Source organism: Dermochelys coriacea, chromosome 14, assembly GCF_009764565.3.
Source record: "Dermochelys coriacea isolate rDerCor1 chromosome 14, rDerCor1.pri.v4, whole genome shotgun sequence".
Lineage (NCBI taxonomy): Eukaryota > Metazoa > Chordata > Testudines > Dermochelyidae > Dermochelys > Dermochelys coriacea.
Window position 1 is genome coordinate 181,844 of NC_050081.1, and position 20,524 is coordinate 202,367.

Sequence of the window (20,524 nt, forward strand, 5' to 3'; positions counted from 1 at the left end):
AGTATGCTTATAAAATTTGCAGATGACACCAAGCTTGGAGGGGTGCAAGCATTTTGGAGGACAGAATTAGAATTCAAAACAACCTTAAATTGGAGAATTGGTCTGAATTCAACAAGATGAAATTTAATAAAGATAAGTGCCAAGTACTTCACTTCAGCAGGAAAAAAAAAAAATCAAATGCCCAACTACAAAATGGGGAATAACTGGGTGTGGGTCCTGCAGCAGGGACCCCAGGCATGGGGCCAGGAGCAGAGCCCTGGGCATGGTGCCAGCAGCAGCCAGGACCCCAGGTGCAGGACCAGGAGCGGAGCCCCATGCATGGGGCTGGCAGTGCTGGAACCCTGGGCGCAGGGCCAGCAGCCAGGACTCCACACAATGCTCCCTTGGTTCCCACGCCTATGCTTCCATCCCTATATTTCTATGATTTTATGATATTATAGTGAATCTCTTTACACCATCAAGGTCATGTTTTGGGTGATTTTTATTAGCTTCAGTAAAACTACTGACTCCTCTCATCGCTTCAATTCTTTTAATAGCTTTGTAGCGAGGTAGTACTCACCAGCATGGCACCTCCTGCTGATCATCCTGGGAATTAGCTCTCCAGCCTCCAGAGCACCCTCTGCAGGCTGATGTCCTGCTTGCCTTAGGCCCCCCATGTCCCTCCTGGACCCCAGTGCCCCTTTATCTTGGGTGCTGCCCCATGGCAGTACACCCTCTCTCTGGGTCTCCCCACCCAGGAGAACCCCCAACCCTCTATCCCCACCTCACCTCAGTCTATGGCTACTGCCAGTCACCATCTAGCCCCCACTCACTGGGGCAGACTGCAGTGTACAAGCCATTCATTGTTGGTAAAGGGGGGCTTGGACCTGCTGCCTTTGCCTACCCTGGGCTGCACCTCTGCAATCCCAGTATCCTTCCTGGCCTTTAACAAGACCTGCAGCCTGGGGCGTTTCCAGGCTGGAGCTCCCCCGGCTCCTCTAGCCTTCCCTCAGCCCTGCTCCACTCTAGGTACCTTACTCAGCTCCCAAGCAGCCAGGCCCATCTCTCTTCATAGCTAGAGAGAGACTGCCTGAGCACCTGGCTCATAGCCTTTTATAGGGCCAGCTGTGGCCTGATTGGGGCATGGCCCCAGCTGAGGCTGCCTTCCCCATCTGCCTAGTCTTTGGCTTACCACCCCAGCCCTCTTCCAGGGCTGGCTGTAACCCTTTCAGGCCCGGAACGGGTGACCACCCTGCTACAAGCTCAGGTTGTATTTGTGCCAAATTTTCTGAAGATTTGGATTTTTCTGGTAGTATTCATATCTCAAGTAACTAGAATATCATCTAATTTATTCAAGAATAGAAAAAATGGTCACACTTTAATATCAAGTTGCTTTTATAAAATATTAATAAATGATAAATATGTGTTTTAATAAATTGTTCTAGATTATTATGAAGTCCAACAGGTCACTAGATTGTGTATAACCATTTGTAGCTTCTTTACTGATATGACTATAACCATCTATAACACACACTATTCATGTCTGTTAAAATTTGTAACACTTATTATCCCTTTATAAACTATTTATAAATGGAACATTAATACACAGTATGACCAAAAAAATTGTGCTGAAATTATTTATTCTGTGTTTTCGCAACTTGTAGTCTGCATGATTTATTGTCATTAGTAGTTGAGATTATTGCTTGTTTTTTGACAATTCATATGTCTAGAAGGAAAAGCCCACAGTACCGGCAGAAACAGCACATTCTTAGATCAATATAAGGGTATAGTTTATTTCAATGTTCCAGTAAGATTTAAAGCAAAATTCACATTTTCTTGTCAAAAATTATAGGTTGCATAGTTGGATAAATATTATTATAAAGGAATATGACTTTAATATATGTACATTTTTAGTTAAGAAATATATTTGGCAATTTCATCTTTTCTGCAACTGTAGATTGCTTTGACTTTAATACTACATGGAAGATGCCATTTTAGGTAACACAGGAGCCTTCTTTACACTGAGCTTTTTCTTTAAAATTCCCCATTGTTGATGTAGCATTGGCATAGCTCCACTGATGCAAGCAATGGTGAGAGAATTACTGTATGCAAGACATAATGTTTAAGCCAGTATGTTGTCTAACTCTCCTCAGAGCAAACCTAGATGAGACAGGTTTCAGAGTAGCAGCCGTGTTAGTCTGTATCCACAAAATGCTAGATGAGACAGTGGTTAAGACACAGTGGTTAAAACCCTGTGGTAGCTGACATATGGTCTATATTAGGATTCCCATTGTTGTTCCCATAAGTGAAATTGCATTAGAGGTAGCAATAATGGGAAGTTTTAAGTGTATGTCTTTCTTTATGCGCTTATTAACCCATTCCCTGTAATCCATTACAGGAGCTGCTAATGGAATTTGATGCAGAAATTAAAAAGAGAGAACATGCATTTCAACGTCAGGCAGATGAAATGAGTAATTTAGTTCTTTCTCATGAACTCAAGGTAATTTTGTCTCTAAGCTATACTTTCATTTTGTCTACAAAATAAATACACTTTACACAGGAAGGAATTCCGAACTGTTCCTTCCTGGGTTCTCAAGGGTTTTTTTTTTTTTGCACTTGGGTGGTGGCAGCATCTACCCATCCAAGGTCAGAGAAGAGCTGTGACTGTGGGAGTTTCATACCAATCTAGAGTGGCCAGTATTAATTTTTAAAATCTTGCAGGCCCCCAACTTCTTCACTCGAAGTGCCAGAGTGGGGAATCAGCCTTGACAGTGTGTAATGCTGACCTAAATATGTGGATTTCAACATCTGTTCATGTTAAGTTTATTTTTTGAATGCCACCAGTGTGCTAAGTGCTGTGTAAATAGAGGAAGACACTCTGTCTACAGCTCAAAGATCTTTTCTAAGTAAAATATAGACAACACAATTCAGATACAAATAATATATTTGATAATGATGCAAACTTTAGGCAGTCAAGGGAGATTTTTTTCATTAATGAGGCACATTGCTGAGCTAACTAGGATCATTGTTGAAAAGCTTTTCGAAGAAGGGAATTTTAAGTGGTGATCCGAAGGAAAAATGGTAGGTCATTTAGTACACAAAAGAGGCGTAGGGTTAGCAAGGAAGATAAATGAGGGGAAAGGATACAAAATGAGTTTTTGGGAGGTGTATAAAAGGGAGAGGGTGAATGGAAAGAAATGAGAGTGGAGGTTGCACTCATAGTGCGCGTTTTCAAAGGAGCTCAGTGTTAGCCTGGGGCTAATCCCAATCAACGTACCAAACACTTCTGAATATCTCACCATACAGATTTATTCTAGTATTTTATTGCATTGAACTATTTTATAAGTAGTAAAATCAGACCAAGCAAGTGTTTTGACTTTTTAAAAAATTCCTAACTAAAAGAAATCAAAATCAAAGAGGGAAGTATTGTGCCTGGCTGGGAAGAAAAAGAACTCTTTCTGGAGTAGGAGTACATTTTCATGATGCAGTCCTGAGGCAGGAATTGTAATCTCTTCTGATTTCAAAAAGGGTAGGAGAAGAGGCGGGAGGTAAAGTTTTAGCACCCTGATATTATTTTGTTGTTCTTGAGATATTATGAGTTTCTCTTGATAGGCTGATTATATGTGGTGGGGATTACAACCTCCCTGCTGTCGCCAGGAGCATGGTGAAATAGTTTTGTTATGCCATTCCTATTACTTTCTAATTTTGAGTAATTTGAGTAATTACTTTCTAATTTTGTTTCCTCCTTTGAAAGGTGAAGTTGTTGACCAGAGAACTGGAGACTCTGAAAGAGGCTGGGATGAAAGCTGCAGAATCATTGCAAATAGCAGAAACTACTAATTTGAAGTTGGAGAAAGAGGCCAAATGCAAGGATTGGGAACTTAAAGATCTTGCAGCTGTGAAAGATGCTCAGTACTGTACAACTCTAGTTATAATTAAGAGCAACTACTTTTGGATTCACCCTTCCCTTCTTTTTCTTCCACACTCTTTTATAATCTCAGCAGCTTCATACCTCTTGTATAAACAATCACCTACTCTAATAGTACATACTAGCATATTCACAACAGAAGGAAATGTCCACTGATCTTAGTGCTCACTAGAGTGTCTCTGGGTAGTGTGGGTTTTAGACCAGTTCTGCTGCATTCTTTACTTGGTGTAAAAAAAATTTAATTTTCTTTGTTTTTATAAAGTATTTATAAACACTGTGTTATGGTTCAGGCATGCAATGTATGTTTGAGCATTATCTCAGTCTCTCCCGAGGTCACCCTTTCCAACTGACAGGTCTATACATGCACTTCTTTCAGAGTGGAACCCTATGGTTCACCCCACTTTGTTGCCAGGTTACAGTACATCCTGTTTCACCAGCTGTACTTACCTCCACCAGGCCCTTCTGGATTCAGATCCTTGTTATATGCTTCCCCCACAAGGACTTCTGACCAGCTGGTAAACCCACCGATAGAAAACAGCTTACTCAAAACAAAACAGAGTATGGTTTACTTATTCATAGGAACTTCATGACCAGAGAGAACAGGATTAAAAATAACAAAAGCTTATATGCATATTGTCTTCCCTAAACTTGGCCCTCCCTTGCCAGTTCAGGTCGGACTGCACTTATTCCTTGTGCCCCAACATCTGGGGACTGTGTTAATTTAGACCCTCCATCCTTCTTCCTCTCTCCGGACCTAGGTTTTTAAACTGCTTTCAAGTTCTTTGTTGAACGTTCCTGCCTGGGCTTTCCCCCTCCCCTTTGGAGCCACCAACCTGCTTGCTGATCAGAGCATGGTGGGGGTGAATTTTCAAAGGAATTGACACTTGTGTTATATTAAGTATTGGGATTAGGGTTAGCTATATTTATTGTCTGCCTTCCTGTAGTCCTACAGAGCCCCATAGAACTGAGTTAACCCTTAGACTTTCATATATCTATCATCCATTCATAATCAAACAAATGGAGTTTCCTATAACCATCATAAAAATATTACAGATTGGTCTCTCATTTTTCACACACTGCTATGTGGAAACTTGGTGTAGATTATTACATTTTTACTGACATTTTTATTTTCATAAACTTCTTAAACCAGCTGTTTGTCAGAGCTTGGAAACTCTGTAGGTTGTGCATGAATTTAAGGGGCAAAGTGATATATGTACTTTGACACAGACAGGTTTACATCTGCAGGAGAGCGAATGGGGAGGAAACATATAGGAGATCCGGTACTGAAAGGACTACATTAGTAGATGAGGAAATGAGGAGGGGAGATGGCTATTCTCTGGCTCACCTGCTGGGAAATGAGTGAGGGAGAAAGCAAGAGATCGGACATGAGTTCTTCTATTCTCTATCTCCCTGCAGGGACACAGTTGGCTGATTAGATGCAACACTTCCCTTCCCTGGCCTTTCAGTGTACTTCTCTATAAGAGGGTGGCAGTGCCTGCCATTGACCTATCCTAAGAGGTGTGGATCTCTGAATGGAAATGCTGAGTGATTCCTGATGACTCTTTTTGGAAGGTGTGGCTTGTTAACTCCACCCAAGCTATAGAGAGCCAGGGAAGGTCAGTGGGAGTGGCTCTATGATCAGTAGAGAGAAAGAACCAGGATCTCGGATGAGAGAGTGTATTCTAAATCCCAAATAAAATTGCCTGTCAAGGATCTTATACCATGTCCATCACAGTTGTAGTCTTGCAAGACTCATAGTGAAACAAGTTGTCTGGTGCTCACGAAAACTAAGGATTCTATAGTTTTTGGTCCTTTCTTTGAATTTTCTTAATCACACTGACATTAAGGATGTGCCACTGTTGTGATGGGAAGAAAAAATGCTGCCACTTGTAAGAACCATAGAAATGTAGGGCTGGAAGGGACCTTGAGTGGTCGTCAAATGCAGCCCCCTGTGCTGTGGCAAGACCAAGTAAATCTAGACCATCCCAAACAGATGTTTTTCCAGATGTTGTTCTTAAAAACTACCAGTGAGGGCGATTCCACACCTCCCATGGAAGCTTATTCTACAGCTTAACTATCCTTATAGTTAGAAAGATTTCTTTAAAATCTAATTTAAATCTCCCTGGCTGCAGATTAAGTCCATTAGTTCTTGTTTTACAGTCTGTGGACATGGAGAATAATTGCTCACAGTCCTTTTTATGACAGGTTTCAGAGTAGCAGCCGTGTTAGTCTGTATTCGCAAAAAGAAAAGGAGTACTTGTGGCACCTTAGAGACTAACAAATTTATTAGAGCATAAGCTTTCGTGAGCTACAGCTCACTTCATCGGATGCATTTGGTGGAAAAAACAGAGGGGAGATTTATATACACACACGGAGAACATGAAACAATGAGTTTATCATACACACTGTAAGGAGAAAAGGAGTACTTGTGGCACCTTAGAGACTAACAAATTTATTATTTATTATTAATAAATTTGTTAGTCTCTAAGGTGCCACAAGTACTCCTTTTCTTTTTGCGAATACAGACTAACACGGCTCTACTCTGAAAACTGTAAGGAGAGTGATCACTTAAGATAAGCCATCACCAGCAGCGGGGGGACGGGGGGGAAGGAGGAAAACCTTTCATGGTGACAAGCAAGGTAGGCTATTTCCAGCAGATAACAAGAATATCTGAGGAACAGTGGGGGGTGGGGTGGGGGGTGGTGGAGGGGAGAAATAACATGGGGAAATAGTTTTACTTTGTGTAATGACTCCTCCATTCCCAGTCTCTATTCAAGCCTAAGTTAATTGTATCCAGTTTGCAAATTAATTCCAATTCAGCAGTCTCTCGTTGGAGTCTGTTTTTGAAGCTTTTTTGTTGAAGGATAGCCACTCTTAGGTCTGTAATCGAGTGACCAGAGAGACTGAAGTGTTCTCCAACTGGTTTTTGAATGTTATAATTGTTGACGTCTGATTTGTGTCCATTAATTCTTTTACGTAGAGCCTGTCCAGTCAGACTGTCAAGAATTATAACATTCAAAAACCAGTTGGAGAACACTTCAATCTCTCTGGTCACTCGATTACAGACCTAAGAGTGGCTATCCTTCAACAAAAAAGCTTCAAAAACAGACTCCAACGAGAGACTGCTGAATTGGAATTAATTTGCAAACTGGATACAATTAACTTAGGCTTGAATAGAGACTGGGAATGGATGAGTCATTACACAAAGTAAAACTATTTCCCCATGTTATTTCTCCCCCCCACCCCACCCCCCACTGTTCCTCAGATATTCTTGTTAACTGCTGGAAATAGCCTACCTTGCTTGTCACCATGAAAAGTTTTCCTCCTTTCCCCCCCCCGCTGCTGGTGATGGCTTATCTTAAGTGATCACTTTCCTTACAGTGTGTATGATAAACCCATTGTTTCATGTTCTCCGTGTGTGTATATAAATCTCCCCTCTGTTTTTTCCACCAAATGCATCTGATGAAGTGAGTTGTAGCTCACGAAAGCTTATGCTCTAATAAATTTGTTAGTCTCTAAGGTGCCACAAGTCCTTTTTATAACAGCCCTTAAAATATTTGAAGACTGCTGTCAGGTTCCCCTCAGTCTTCTTTTCTCTAGAATAAACATACCCGGTTTTATTACTTTTCCTCATAGGTCAGATTTTTCTAAACCTCTTATAATTTGTATTGCTCTCTTATGGACTTGCCAATTTGTCCATCTTTCTTAAAGTGTGGTACCCAGAACTGGACACAGTTCTCCAGCTGAAGCCTTGTCAGTGCCGAGTAGAGCAGGACAATTACCTGGCATGTCTTATATATGACACTCATTAGTACAGTCTAGAATGATATTAGCTTTTTTCTCAGCTGCTGTTGATTCATATTCAATTTGTGATCCACTGTAACCCCTGATCATTTTCAGCAGTACTACCACCTAGCCCATTATTCCTCATTTTGTAGTTATTCATTTGATTTTTCCTGCCTGAGTGAAATATTTGGGACTTATCTTTATTGAATTTCATCTTGTTGAATTCAGACTAATTCTCCAGTTTGTCAAGGTTGTTTTGAATTTTAATCCTGTCGTCCAACGTGCACCCCTTCCCAGCTAAGTGATATCTGCAAACTTTATAATCATACTCTCCATTCCATTATCTGAGTCATTAATGAAAATATTGAATAGTACCAGACCCAGGACTGATCCCTTTCGGGACCTCAATAGATACACTGTCCCAGTTTGACAGCGAACCATTGAGTATGGTCTTTCAACCAGTTGTTCACGCACCTTATAATAATATCATCTAGACCACATTTTCTTAGTTTACTTATGAGAACGTCACGTGGGACTGTGTCAAAACCTTTACTAAAATCAAGATATATCATATCTACTGCTATCCCCCGTCTGCTAGCCCAGTAAACCTGTCAAAGAAGGAAATTAGGTGGGTTGGCGTGATTTGTTCTTGCTTGACAATCCATGTTGGCTGTTCCTTGTAAACGTATTATCCTCTAGGTGCTTACAAGTTAATTGTTTAATAATTTGTTCCAGTATCTTTCCATGTATCAAAGTTAGGCTGACTAGTCTACAATTCCCCAGATGCTCTTTGTTCCTCTTTTTAAAGATAGGTACTATGTTTGCCCTTTTCAAGTCCTCTTAGACCTCACTCATTCTCCATGAGTAAGGCTGAGTGTCTGTCACGGAGGTCACAGAAGTCATGGATTCCATGAATTTCTGTGATCTCCGTGACTTCTGCAGAGGCCAGTGCGGCTGACTTCGGGGCTGCTCAAGCCCTGGAGCCAGCCACAATGGCCAGTGCTGGGGCAGTTTAGGTGTGGGAGGGGGCTCAGGGTTGGGGTGCGGGGTGGCATTTACTTGGGGGGGCTCCCCAGAAGTGGCCGGCATGACCCTGAAGTTCCTAGATGGAGGGGCCTAGATGGAGACGCCCACAGGCGCCACCCCTGCAGCTCCCATTGGCTGTGGTTCCTGGCCAATGGGAGCTGCGAAGCCGGAGCTTATGGCAGGGGCAGCACAGGGAGCTCCCTGGCCTTCCCTCCCCCTTGGATCTGCAGGAACATGCCAGTCGGAGCTGGATTGGGAGCCTGCCAGCCCTGCCAACCCTCCCCACCCCCGGAACCAGCGGGGGTTCTGTGTCATGTGCCACCGCCTGCCCCCCAGCACCAGTGGGGGTCCTATGCCACCCCTCCTGCACCCACAGTGCCCCGTGATGCGCTCCCGCTTGAACCCATGGCCCCCTGACCCAAGTTTTAGTTAGGGGTATATAGTACAAGTCATGGACAGGTCATGGGCTGTGAATTTTTGTTTACTGTCCGTGACTTGTCCATGACTTTTACTAAAAATACCTGTGACTAAAACGTAGCCTTATCCATGAATTCTTGAAGATCATTGCTAATGTTTCCGAGATTGCGTCAGCTAGTTCTTTAAGTACTGTGGGATACATTTCATGAGGCCCTGCTAACCTGAATATATCTGACTTATATAAATATTTTAACCTGTTCTTTCTTGACTTTGGTTTGTGCTCCATTTCCATTGTTGTTAATATTAATTGTGTTGAGTATCTGGTCACCATTAACCTTTTTATTGAAGACCAAAGCAAAACCGGCATTAAAAACTTCAGCCTTCCTAATGTCATTGGTTATTAACTTTCCTTCCCTGCTAAGTAGAGGACCTACACTTTCCTTCATCTTTCTCTTGCTCCTAATATATTTCAAGAAGCTCTTCTTATTGCCTTTTATATCCTTGCTAGGTGTAACTAATTTTGTGCCTTAACTTTCCTGCTGTTGTCCCTACATAGAATCATAGAACTGGAAAGGACCTCGAAAGGTCACCTAGTCCAGTCCCCTGCACTCGTGGCAGGACTAATTATCTAGACCATTCCTGACAGGTGTTTGTCTAACCTCCTCTTAAAAATCTCCAATGATGGAGATTCCACAACCTTCCTAGGCAATTTATTCCAGTGCTTAACCGCCCTGACAGGAAGTATTTCCTAATCTCCAACCTAAACCTCTCTTGCTGCAATTTAAGCCCATTGCTTCTTGTCCTATCCTCAGAGGTTAAGAAAAACAATTTTTCTCCCTCCTCCTTGTAACATACTTGAAAACTGTTATCATGTCCCCTCTCAGTCTTCTCTTTTCCAGACTAAACAAACCCAGTTTTTTCAATCTTCCCTCATAGGTTATGTTTTCTAGACCTTTAATCATTTTTGTTGCTCTTCTCTGGACTCTCTTCAGTTTGTCCACATCCTTCCTGAAATGTGGCTCCCAGAACTGGACACAATACTCCAGTTGAGGCCTAATCAGAGTAGAGTAGAGCGGAAGAATTACTTCTCGTGTCTTGCTTATAACACTCCAGCTAATACATCCCAGAACGATGTTCGCTTTTTTTGCAACAGCGTTACACTGTTGACTCATATTTAGCTTGTGGTCCACTATGACCACCAGATACCTTTCCACAGTACTCCTTCCTAGGCAGTCATTTCCCATTTTGTATGTGTGCAACTGATTATTCCTTCCTAAATGGAATACTTTGCATTTGTCCTTATTTAATTTCATCCTATTTACTTCAGACCATTTTTCCAGTTTGTCCAGATCATTTTGGATTTTAATCCTATCCTCTAAAGCACTTGCAACGCCTCCCAGTTTGGTATCGTCCCCAAACTTTATAAGTGTACTCTCTTTGCCATTATCTAAAACACTGATGAAGATATTGAACAGAACTGGACCCAGAATTGATCCCTGCGGGACCCCACTCATTTTGTCCTTCCAGCATGATTGTGAACCACTGATAACTACTTTCTGGGAACAGTTTTCCAACCAGTTTTGCATGCACCTTATAGTAGCTCCATCTAGGTTGCATTTCCCTGGTTTGTTTATGAGACAGTCATGCAAGGCAGTATCAAAAGCTTTACTAATGTCAAGATATACCACGTCTACCGCTTCCCCCCTATCCACAAGGCTTGTTACCCTGTCAAAGAAAGCTATCAGGTTGGTTTGACACAATTTGTTTTTGACAAATCCATGCTGACTCTTATTTATCACCTTATTATCTTCTAGATGTTTGCAGATTGATTGCTTAATTATTTGCTCCATTATCTTTCCGAGTACAGAAGTTAAGCTGACTGGTCTGTAATTCCCTGGGTTCTATTTATTTCCCTTTTTATGCTTATACATGCTTGTATTATTCTTTTGTACTCCTCCTTACTAATTTGTCCATGTTTCCACTTTGTGTAGGATTCTTTTTTTATTTTTAGATTATTAAAGAGCTCCTGATGGAGCCATATTGGCCTCTTACTATTCTTCCTATCTTTTCTTCACATTGGGATAGTTTGCAGTTGTGCCTTTTAATATTGTCTTCTTGAGAAACAGCCAGCTCTCCTGAATTCCTTTTTCCTTTTGAATTTCTTCCCATTGGACTTTACCTACTTGTTCTCTGAGTGTGTAAAAGTCTCCATTTTTGAAATCCATTGTCCTTATTCTGCTGCTCTCACTCCTTCCTTTCTTTAGAATCATGAAAGCTATCATTTCATATTCACTTTCACACAAATTGCCTTGCCTTCCGATTTCCTACCAATTCCTCCCTGTTAGTAAGAATCAAGTCTAAAATGGCTGTCCTCCTGGTTACTTACTCCACTTTCTGAAACAAAATATTATTCACAATACATTCCAAGATCTTATCAGAAATATTGTGTTTTGCTGTATAACTTTTCCAACATATATCTGGGTAGTTGAAGTCCCCCATTATTATCAGGTCTTTTGTTTTAGATATTTCTCTTATTTGTTCTAGAAATGTCTCATCCACCACCTCTTCCTGACTTGGTGGTCTGTAGTAGACACCTACTATAATGTTGCCCCTGTTTTTCCCCCCTTTATCTTTACCAGAGACTTTCAGTTGGTCTGTCACTCACTGCCTTCTGGACCTCTGAACAAGTGTGTTTTTGCTATCTAATACAACATTCTTCCCTTTTTATCCTGCTTGCCCTTCCTGAAGATCCCTTCTATACCAGCATTTCAGTCTTGAGACTTATCCCACCATGTGTACCACTTCACATGTATATCTGAAGATTCTGCCATCGCCTGTTCCCACTCATATTGAAAAAGGGATAGGTTGTTGTGCCTTTATTTCTGAAGGAGAAGTTCAAGAGTAGACACCCGAACTCCCTAGGAAGGAATGGGGAAGCTCTATAGCTAACAAGGACTGGAGAGGACACTGTCAATTTCTCCTGCTGGAATTGCTGAGGGAGCCACTAAATCAAAGAGCAAGGGCCTCTGGGGCATGGGGTGAGACCTGAAGATGCTGTGGCTGCTTGTTCCTCTGTAAAGGAGAAAGTGAAGGGTGCATGTGTACCAATGGCCAGTAGTAGAAGCACAAGACAGGAGCTCTGGTGGTTGGCAGCTGGTTGGGGATAATGAATACAGTTAAGTGAGGAGGCACTTGTGGGAAGTACCATGAATAAATCTGCTTTTTAGGAGAAAGCAATCAGTTTACATTTTTAATATTTTTTTTAACAAAAAGGGCTGGGGTCTTTCCTGTAAACTCGGCAAACTGCTTAAGACAGCCTCAATTAAAAGAATAGCCAAGGGCCAGATCCTGCAAACAGTTATACATGTGTAATTCTACTCACTTGACTTTAATGGGACTACCAATGCAAGTAAAGTTTCACATGTACAGCAGAGTCTGCAGGAATGGGGCCCAATTGTGTAACTGAAAAGTTAATCACCTAACCTTATCCAAAATACTTAGAGGCACCAGTTCTCGTTAACTGTAGGATAAACTAAATTTAGAGTTTCTTGGCCAAGCCATTTTTAAACAATGACATTAATTTAAAAATCATTTTACAAAAAGAGAAGTGCATCTGATTTTTTTTCAAGCTGTTGTATCTCATTAGCTCCTGTTGTAATGGGCTCCCTTCACAGGGTCTGGCTCTCAAACACCTCAGTGAAGAACATGGTATAAATATATAAATAGAGAGAGACTGTATGTCCTTTTAAATTCACTGTCATTTTTTATGGACAGGATCTCCTAAATGTACCTTTTTATTTTCTTTTTAGAAAATCATTGCTTTGACTTCAAATGGAATTGATTAAGCCAGCTGCCCCAGCTTCTTTCTTGCTTTAGTTCCCATCTTAGCTACTCGTTGTCTCACTTTATTCATAGAAAACAAACTCAAACATTGCTTTTGTTTTGTCTCACTTTTTGTCTAATTCAAGGTCTTATATATCACTATAATTCTGAGCCCCTTCTTCTTGTTACTCTCTCATTTTTACTTGTCTCTGAAAGCAATAAACTCTCGTACCACCTGCCCATTCTCACATGCCCAAATATCTAACCACCTTTCAACCTTGTTCTAAGTTCTGTCCATTGTCCACTTTCTGACTTCATCCCTCCTTTCCTGGCCATTTAATATTTGACCTTTTTCTGATTTCATTTTCTTATTCTGAGTTGCTTAATCCCCACCATCTTCCTTCCTTGCTGTAACTAAGCATAACTATTTCAGTTACAAAATTGATACATCTTATTTCTTTCTTTCCCAATGTTTGCTAATTTAGGATACAGGATTTAGAATGTAAACTTCATTTAGTATACCTGACCTGGCAAAAAGAAGAGGAAACATTTCAGAGAAAGTAAGTATTTCTGTTATATAACATTGCATTTCTTAGCATTACATGTTTGTTTAAGGAAGCATTATTTCATTGTGTGACATCAGCCTGTATCAGTGTTCTATCTTAACAAATAGATTCCATGTAGATCAATTCTTGAGGGTTTCAGTATTCATTTGTAACTACTTCAGTTACTCATATGATTTTTATTCAGTTCTGAGGTTTCCTATCATCAATAAGTACTACTGTGTAATGTCTGTGGCACACTTGACTCAGCAGAATGTTTTTGCTACATCTTTTCTCCTACATTTTAGCCAGATCTTCTCTGCCTCTCTTTAAGTATATTCTTCTTTTGGTGTTCAGGTAGTGAAGACTGGTAAATGAAATGATGATGAAAACTTGATTATTCAGCTTGCAAGAGAAGTTCTTCTTTGAGTGCTTGCTCACGTTGATTCCATTCTAGGTGTGTGCATGCCCACATGCACAGTTGTCATAGACTTTTGCCTTAGCAGTATCCGTAGGGTTGGCTCTGATGCCCCCTTAAGTGCTGCACTCATGCGTCAGTATATCAGGCATGGCCGTTCCTACGCCCTCTCGGTTCCTTCTTACTGCCCGTGGTGGTTGGTCAGAGCACCTCTCTCCCTTGCTTTGCAAGTGATCAGCGGTTTCTTTACTCTTCAAACTTTGTGTTCCAGCTGTAAATAGTTTTGTTTTATTGTAGATTAGTTAGTAAGTAGCTGTTAAGTACTGTAGTTAGTCAATTAGGGTCCTGGCAGGGACTTTGCCCCAGGTGGGGCATGCCCCAGTCCCTGGGTTTTAAGCCCTGTGCTGACTGTAATAGGCCTGTGGGTTAGTGACCCGCATGGCAGCTGTCTGAAGTGCCTGGAGGAATCCCACGTGAAAGAACAGTGTCACATCTGTAAGAACTTTTGTCCCAGGTCACAAAAAGAATGTGACATTTGCTTGAGGCCCCTCCACATGGAGGCTGCTCTTCGCCCAGCCTTAGAGCTGGCCCAACCGAACTCAATGCCCAGCACTTTGGCCTGGGTGCATAGCGCACCCCCGGCACTGGGCTGTACCTGGCATTGGTCCCTTTCACTGGTGTCTAAGAAGAAGACCAAGAAGTGGGACCCAGCACTGAGCAAGTTGGACCAAGGGGCATTGGGCAAAGGACCCTGTTCAGGCCACCCGCCCATACCAAAGCTGCAAGGGGGCATGTCCTTGAGAGGACCTACCCTCCTAAGGGATCCGCCACCGACTCCGGGGAGTGGTAGGGGACTCAGACTGATGGCGGAGTCAACACCTTCTCAGCTCCCAGCACCCAGAGAGCAAAGGACTCTCCCCCTGCAGCTGGCTCTGCGTGCGGCGAGGAACCCGACAAAGGCTCCCTATGAGAACAAGCCAGCCGTGAAAGCCTCCCGGAAAGCGAGTGGGTGACATTGGTTTCTGGAGCTGAGGCAGAGCAGTTTGTCGCCACCATAGGCGGCAGGTGGCGGACGCTTTGGGGAGGCTAGCCCGCTGGCCCTGCCCCTTCTGCCCAACCCTCCCTCCATCCCCCCGCGCACACTAGAGCCCCGACCCCCGTAAAAGGAAAAGCCCTGGGGGCCCTGTCATAAATATAAAGGAAAGGGTAACCACCTTTCTGTATACAGTGCTATAAAATCCCTCCTGGCCAGAGGCAAAATCCTTTCACCTGTAAAGGGTTAAGAAGCTACGGTAACCCCGCTGGCACCTGACCCAAAATGGCCAATGAGGGGACAAGATTCTTTCAAATCTGGAGGGGGGGAACAAAGGGTTTGGGCTGTCTGTGTGATGCTTTTGCCGGGAACAGATCAGGAATGCAAGCCTTACAACTCCTGTAAAGTTAATAAGTAATCTAACTAGAAAATGCGTTAGATTTTCTTTTGTTTAATGGCTTGTAAAATAAACTGTGCTGGAGGGAATGTGTATTCCTTTTTTTGTGTGTCTTTTTGTAACTTAAGGTTTTGCCTAGAGGGATTTTCTATGTTTTGAATCTGATTACCCTGTAAAATATTTACCATCCTGATTTTACAGAGGTGATTCTTTTACCTTTTCTTTAATTAAAATTCTTCTTTAAGAACCTGATTGATTTTTCATTGTTCTTAAGATCCAAGGATTTGGGTCTGTGTTCACCTGTACCAATTGGTGAGGATTATTATCAAGCCTTCCCCAGGAAAGGGGATGTAGGGCTTGGGGGGGATGTTTTTGGGGAAGATGTCTCCAAGTGATCTCTTTCCCAAGGCCCCAGTTACACCCCAAGGAACATTCCAGACACCTTATCATCCCACCACACCGTTCTCCAGCAACCCACCTTGTCCCAGTAACCAGTCAGCTGGGCGATGTTTTAAATGTAACGAGCCGGAGCATGTAAAGGCTAACTGCCCCAAGAACACCAACATACTACAGATCCTTGCACCAGAATCACAGCAGAGGCTTTCAGGCCCAGATGCCTCCCAGATACCCTCAGAGCAGAGGGAAACTGTGAGTCTGGGCGGGAAGAAAGTCACAGCGTGGAGGGTCACCGGAACAAAAGTGTCGGCTATCCATGCTTCCTTAGTGGACCCCAATTTAATCGACCCAGACCTCTTTAGCCCTTGCTAAAGAAAACCTAAAAGATACTCAAAAACAGCAAAAAGCCTGGTATGAGAAACATGCCAGAGAGCGGTCCTTCAAAGTAGGGGACCAGGTCATGTTTTTAAAGGCGCTCCAGGCCCATAAAATGGAAGCGTTGTGGGAAGGGCCATTCACGGTCCAAGAGCACCTAGGAGCTGTTAATTATCTCATAGCATTCCCCACCTCAAACCGAAAGCCTAAGGTGTACCATATTAATTCTCTAAAGCCCTTTTATTTCAGAGAATTAAAGGTTTGTTGGTTTACAGCCCAGGGAGGAGATGATGCTGAGTGGCCTGAAGGTGTCTACTACGAAGGTAAAATGATGGTGGTGTGGAAGAGGTGAACCTCTCCATGACTCTTGGGCATATGGAGCGACAGCAGATCAAGGAGCCGTGCACTAGTTACGTGCCGACATTCTCAGCCACCCCAGGACTGACTGAATGGTCATACCACTCCATTGACACAGGTAATGCTCACCCAATTAAAGCCCAACCTTACTGGGTGTCTCCTCAAGCTAAAATTGCTATAGAACGGGAGATCCAGGATATGCTACAGATGGGTATAATGCGCCCCTCTGGCAGTGCATGGGCATCTCCAGTGGTTCTAGTTCCCAAACCAGATGGGGAGATACGTTTTTGCGTGGACTACCATAAACTAAATGCTGTAACTCGCCCAGATAACTATCCATTGCCACGCACAGATGAACTATTGGAGAAACTGGGACAGGCCCAGTTCATCTCTACCTTGGACTTGACCAAGGGATACTGGCAGGTACCTCTAGATGAATCCGCCACGGAAAGATCAGCCTTCATCACACATGTCAGGCTGTATGAATTTAATGTGCTCCCTTTCGGACTGCGGAATGCACCCACCACCTTCCAAAAACTTGTAGATGGTCTCCTAGCGGGATTGGGAGACTGTGCAGTCGCCTACCTTGACAATGTGGCTATATTTTCGAATTCCTGGGCAGAACACCTGGAACATCTACAAAAAAATCTTCGAGTGCATAAGGGAGGCAGGACTAACTGTTAAGGCTAAGAAGTGTCAAATAGGCCTAAACAGAGTGACTTACCTTGGACACCAGGTGGGTCAAGGAACTATCAACCCCCTACAGGCCAAAGTGGATGCTATCCAAAAGCGGCCTGTCCCAAAGTCAAAGAAACAGGTTCAATCCTTCTTAGGCTTGGCCGGATATTACAGGCAATTTGTACCACAATACAGCCAAATCGCCGCCCTACTGACAGACCTAACCAAAAAGAAACAGCCAAATTCAGTTCAGTGAACTGAAGAGTGTCAGAAGGCCTTTAACCAGCTTAAAGCGACACTAATGTCTGATTCTGTGCTAAGGGCCCCAGACTTTGACAAACCGTTCCTAGTAACCACAGATGCGTCCGAGCATGATATGGGAGCATTCTTAATGCAGGAAGGACCGAATCAAGAGTTCCATCCTGTCTTGATTCTCAGCAAGAAGCTGTCTGAGAGGGAAAGCCACTGGTCAATCAGTGAAAAGGAATGTTATGCCATTGTCTACGCTCTGGAAAAGCTATGCCCATATGTTTGGGGACGGTGTTTTCACCTGCAAACCGATCATGCTGCGCTACTGTGGCTTCATACCGCCAAAGGAAATAACAAAAAACTTATTCGGTGGAGTTTAGCTCTCCAAGATTTTTATTTCGACATACAACACATTTCAGGAGCTTCTAACAAAGTGGCTGATGCAATCTCCCATTAAAGTTTCCCAGAATCAACTGGCCTATAATACCCGCTGCCCATGGTCGCCACACCCCTGGTCTCCACATTAGCCCAGGTCACCAGTTTGCTGCCGCAAGTCGCCAGCACCATGCTCCCAGTCTCTGCCCTCACGCCAAGTGTCACCCAGAGAGAAGTGCCAGTCACTGTACAGTTGGCACTGGTCATCTTTGTGCCGATGATTACCATCACTGAGACCTCAGGGATGCTCCCCAATATGGCACCGCTCCCCCTACTCCTGGCACCGGTTTGGCTATTCGAGGCATTGGTCACCCATGGCGTCAGTTAGCCACCAGACTCAGGTGTCAATGGCCCTTCCCTGGTCACCGGAGGAGATTTTCTAAATGTCAGAAAAACCAGGAAGTACAAAGTTAAGGTACATGCCACCACTGGATGGGATCCAGAAGCTAGCCAGAGTTGGAGGAGGGGCCTGGTTTGGAGGAGGGGGAGACTGGTGGAAAAGGGGGGCCCAACTGGGGGTGTGCAGTCGGGGTTTAGGGTATGGTTTAGTGTGCAATAAAGTGTGCAATAAAGTGATTCAATAAAGCATTGAAATATGTGCTTAATTTTAAGCATGAGTAATCCCACTGTTGTCAAATGGGCTATTTTACATCCTTAAGGGTAAGCACATGCTTAAGTGCTTTGCCGAATGGCTGCTAAAGTCATTAAAATTATATAACATATTTTTGTCATTTTACTCCAGATTGCTTGGCTCCTTTGAATAGTATCATTCTTTGTTGAAGAAAATATGTAATCTGTCCCATGGATAGATGAGTTTGATGCTAATGGTTTTAATACTTGTTCCAAGAGCTTTGACTTTTTAGTTCTCCAGATAGTCACAAACAGAAGTGATACAAATATTTGTCAGTCCCACTGATACACACAAGTTTACCCTGTTCTTTGTATCAGTTAGGGGTATGTGTGTCTTCATTTTAAATCTTGGACTTGAGGGAAAAACCCAAACAAACAATGGCCTTATTTTGCATATTTGTGTTTCTAGACATGAGGTGCTAGATCGCTTTGCCAAGGAAAAGGATGCAGTACTGGTTTCAGTGAAAGAAGTCCATGCTGAGCAAATACAGAAGTGGGAAAATCAGATAAGAGAACTACAAATATGTCATGAAACTCTGGAAATGGAGCTGCATAGAAGGGAATGCAGGGATGCAGATTGCTTGAGAGAGAAAGACACTGTTATTGAAAAGTGAGTGTGATTTGATTATATGAATCAAAAAGTGTACAATTATTTAATTAAGATTGCTTTAAATGCTAGGTGTGGTATCTGACCAAAGGTGAGTATTTATAGAATTTTGGGGAAAAAATGTTTTTGAGAACCAGTGGAAAAAATGTATTTTTGCTATTACCAACATAAAAAGTTAAGACTTTTTTAAACCTCTCTATTGTTGAAAGTGAAGTTTGTTGAAGTTAAAATATGGAATGGATATAGTGCTTAGATTGGACTTCTATAGTCTGGTAAAATCTGTTTTGAATTGGCTAAATTATAACAGTTTAGAAATTGTATTACTCTCATGTGAACTAATATTTTTAAAAACAATAAGGAGTTTTAGGATTTGGGGAGGTTTTGTTTGTATTTTTAGTAATATTTTCCCAACTTTATAATGCCAAAATGGCTGCATTGTGCATGTGTCTGCAAGGATGTTTTGTTTTTACATTTAGTATGGTACTTTTAAAAACTGAAAGAAATCCTGTTTTATTGAGCAGCTAAATTAAAAGAGAATGAGCAGGGACTCTGAGGGAGCCCTCCCTTGCTGCATACCATATTAAAAGTGCCACATGAAATAAGGCAGGTCTCTGGAGGACCCCTTTCTCATTCATTGCACAAAAGTGTTTAGTCAACAAGGTATGACTCTGCAGGATACTTTGCATCGCTGAGTTATGTTGCAGGCGTGCTGGAACAATTTGTATAGTGGAGGTGCTGAGAGCCATAGAACCAAACTGTAAACCCTGTATATGATGGAAACCACTTCAAGCCAGGGGCTGCGGCAGCACTCCTAGTTCCAGCACCTATGATTATGTGCATACATAGAATTACTCCTGAGGGAATTCTGCCCCCCAAAAATAAAATTTATGCACCCAATATTTTAAAATTCTGCAAAATTCAGCAAATTGTATTTGTCAATAAATAAATGTGGCTCCAGCATGGCAGTGAGGAGCACAGGCCACTGGCTGCATTGAGGTGGGAAATCTCTCTGAAGCCCCCACCTCCCTTGGTACAGGGACTCAGCAGTGAGGCTGCACCTGACTCTGACACAGTGCAAGGGCTGGGCCTGCCCCAGAAACTCTGTGTTCTGTGCTCAGTGCCAGGTGAACCAGGTGTGGGTGGGCAGGCTCAGGCTAGCAGGATCCAAGTGTGGAGGGGCTTAATATGGGAGGATCCAGGTGTGGGATGAGAGGTTTCTGTGGGGAGCAATCTAGGTGTGGACGGCTCAGTGGAAGATCTGGATGCACAAGGATTCGTTGGGGGGTTCTGGGAGCAGGGGCAATGGGACGCTGCAGGGGATCCAGGTAAAGGTGATTGGGGCTCAGGAGGGGGGTCTGGGAGTGGGGGGCTCAGTGGGGGATTCCAGTGCTGGGGGATTGGGGGTTGATGGGGTGGGGGGCCAGGTTTAGCTGGTTGGGGCTTAGAGGG

The 20,524-nt window shown here is 42.9% G+C and overlaps 1 protein-coding gene across 2 annotated transcripts in view; it reads left to right on the plus strand.

Annotated features, from left to right (window-relative positions):
- Positions 1 to 20,524, plus strand: part of CCDC57 (coiled-coil domain containing 57) — a 147,189-nt gene that overhangs the window by 33,955 nt on the left and 92,710 nt on the right. For both annotated transcript variants that reach the window (XM_038372374.2, XM_043497587.1), the window contains exons 4-7: positions 2,378 to 2,479; positions 3,734 to 3,891; positions 13,444 to 13,518; positions 18,878 to 19,078. In XM_038372374.2, the coding sequence (XP_038228302.1) occupies positions 2,378 to 2,479; positions 3,734 to 3,891; positions 13,444 to 13,518; positions 18,878 to 19,078 (536 nt within the window). The remainder of the gene's footprint in view (positions 1 to 2,377; positions 2,480 to 3,733; positions 3,892 to 13,443; positions 13,519 to 18,877; positions 19,079 to 20,524) is intronic.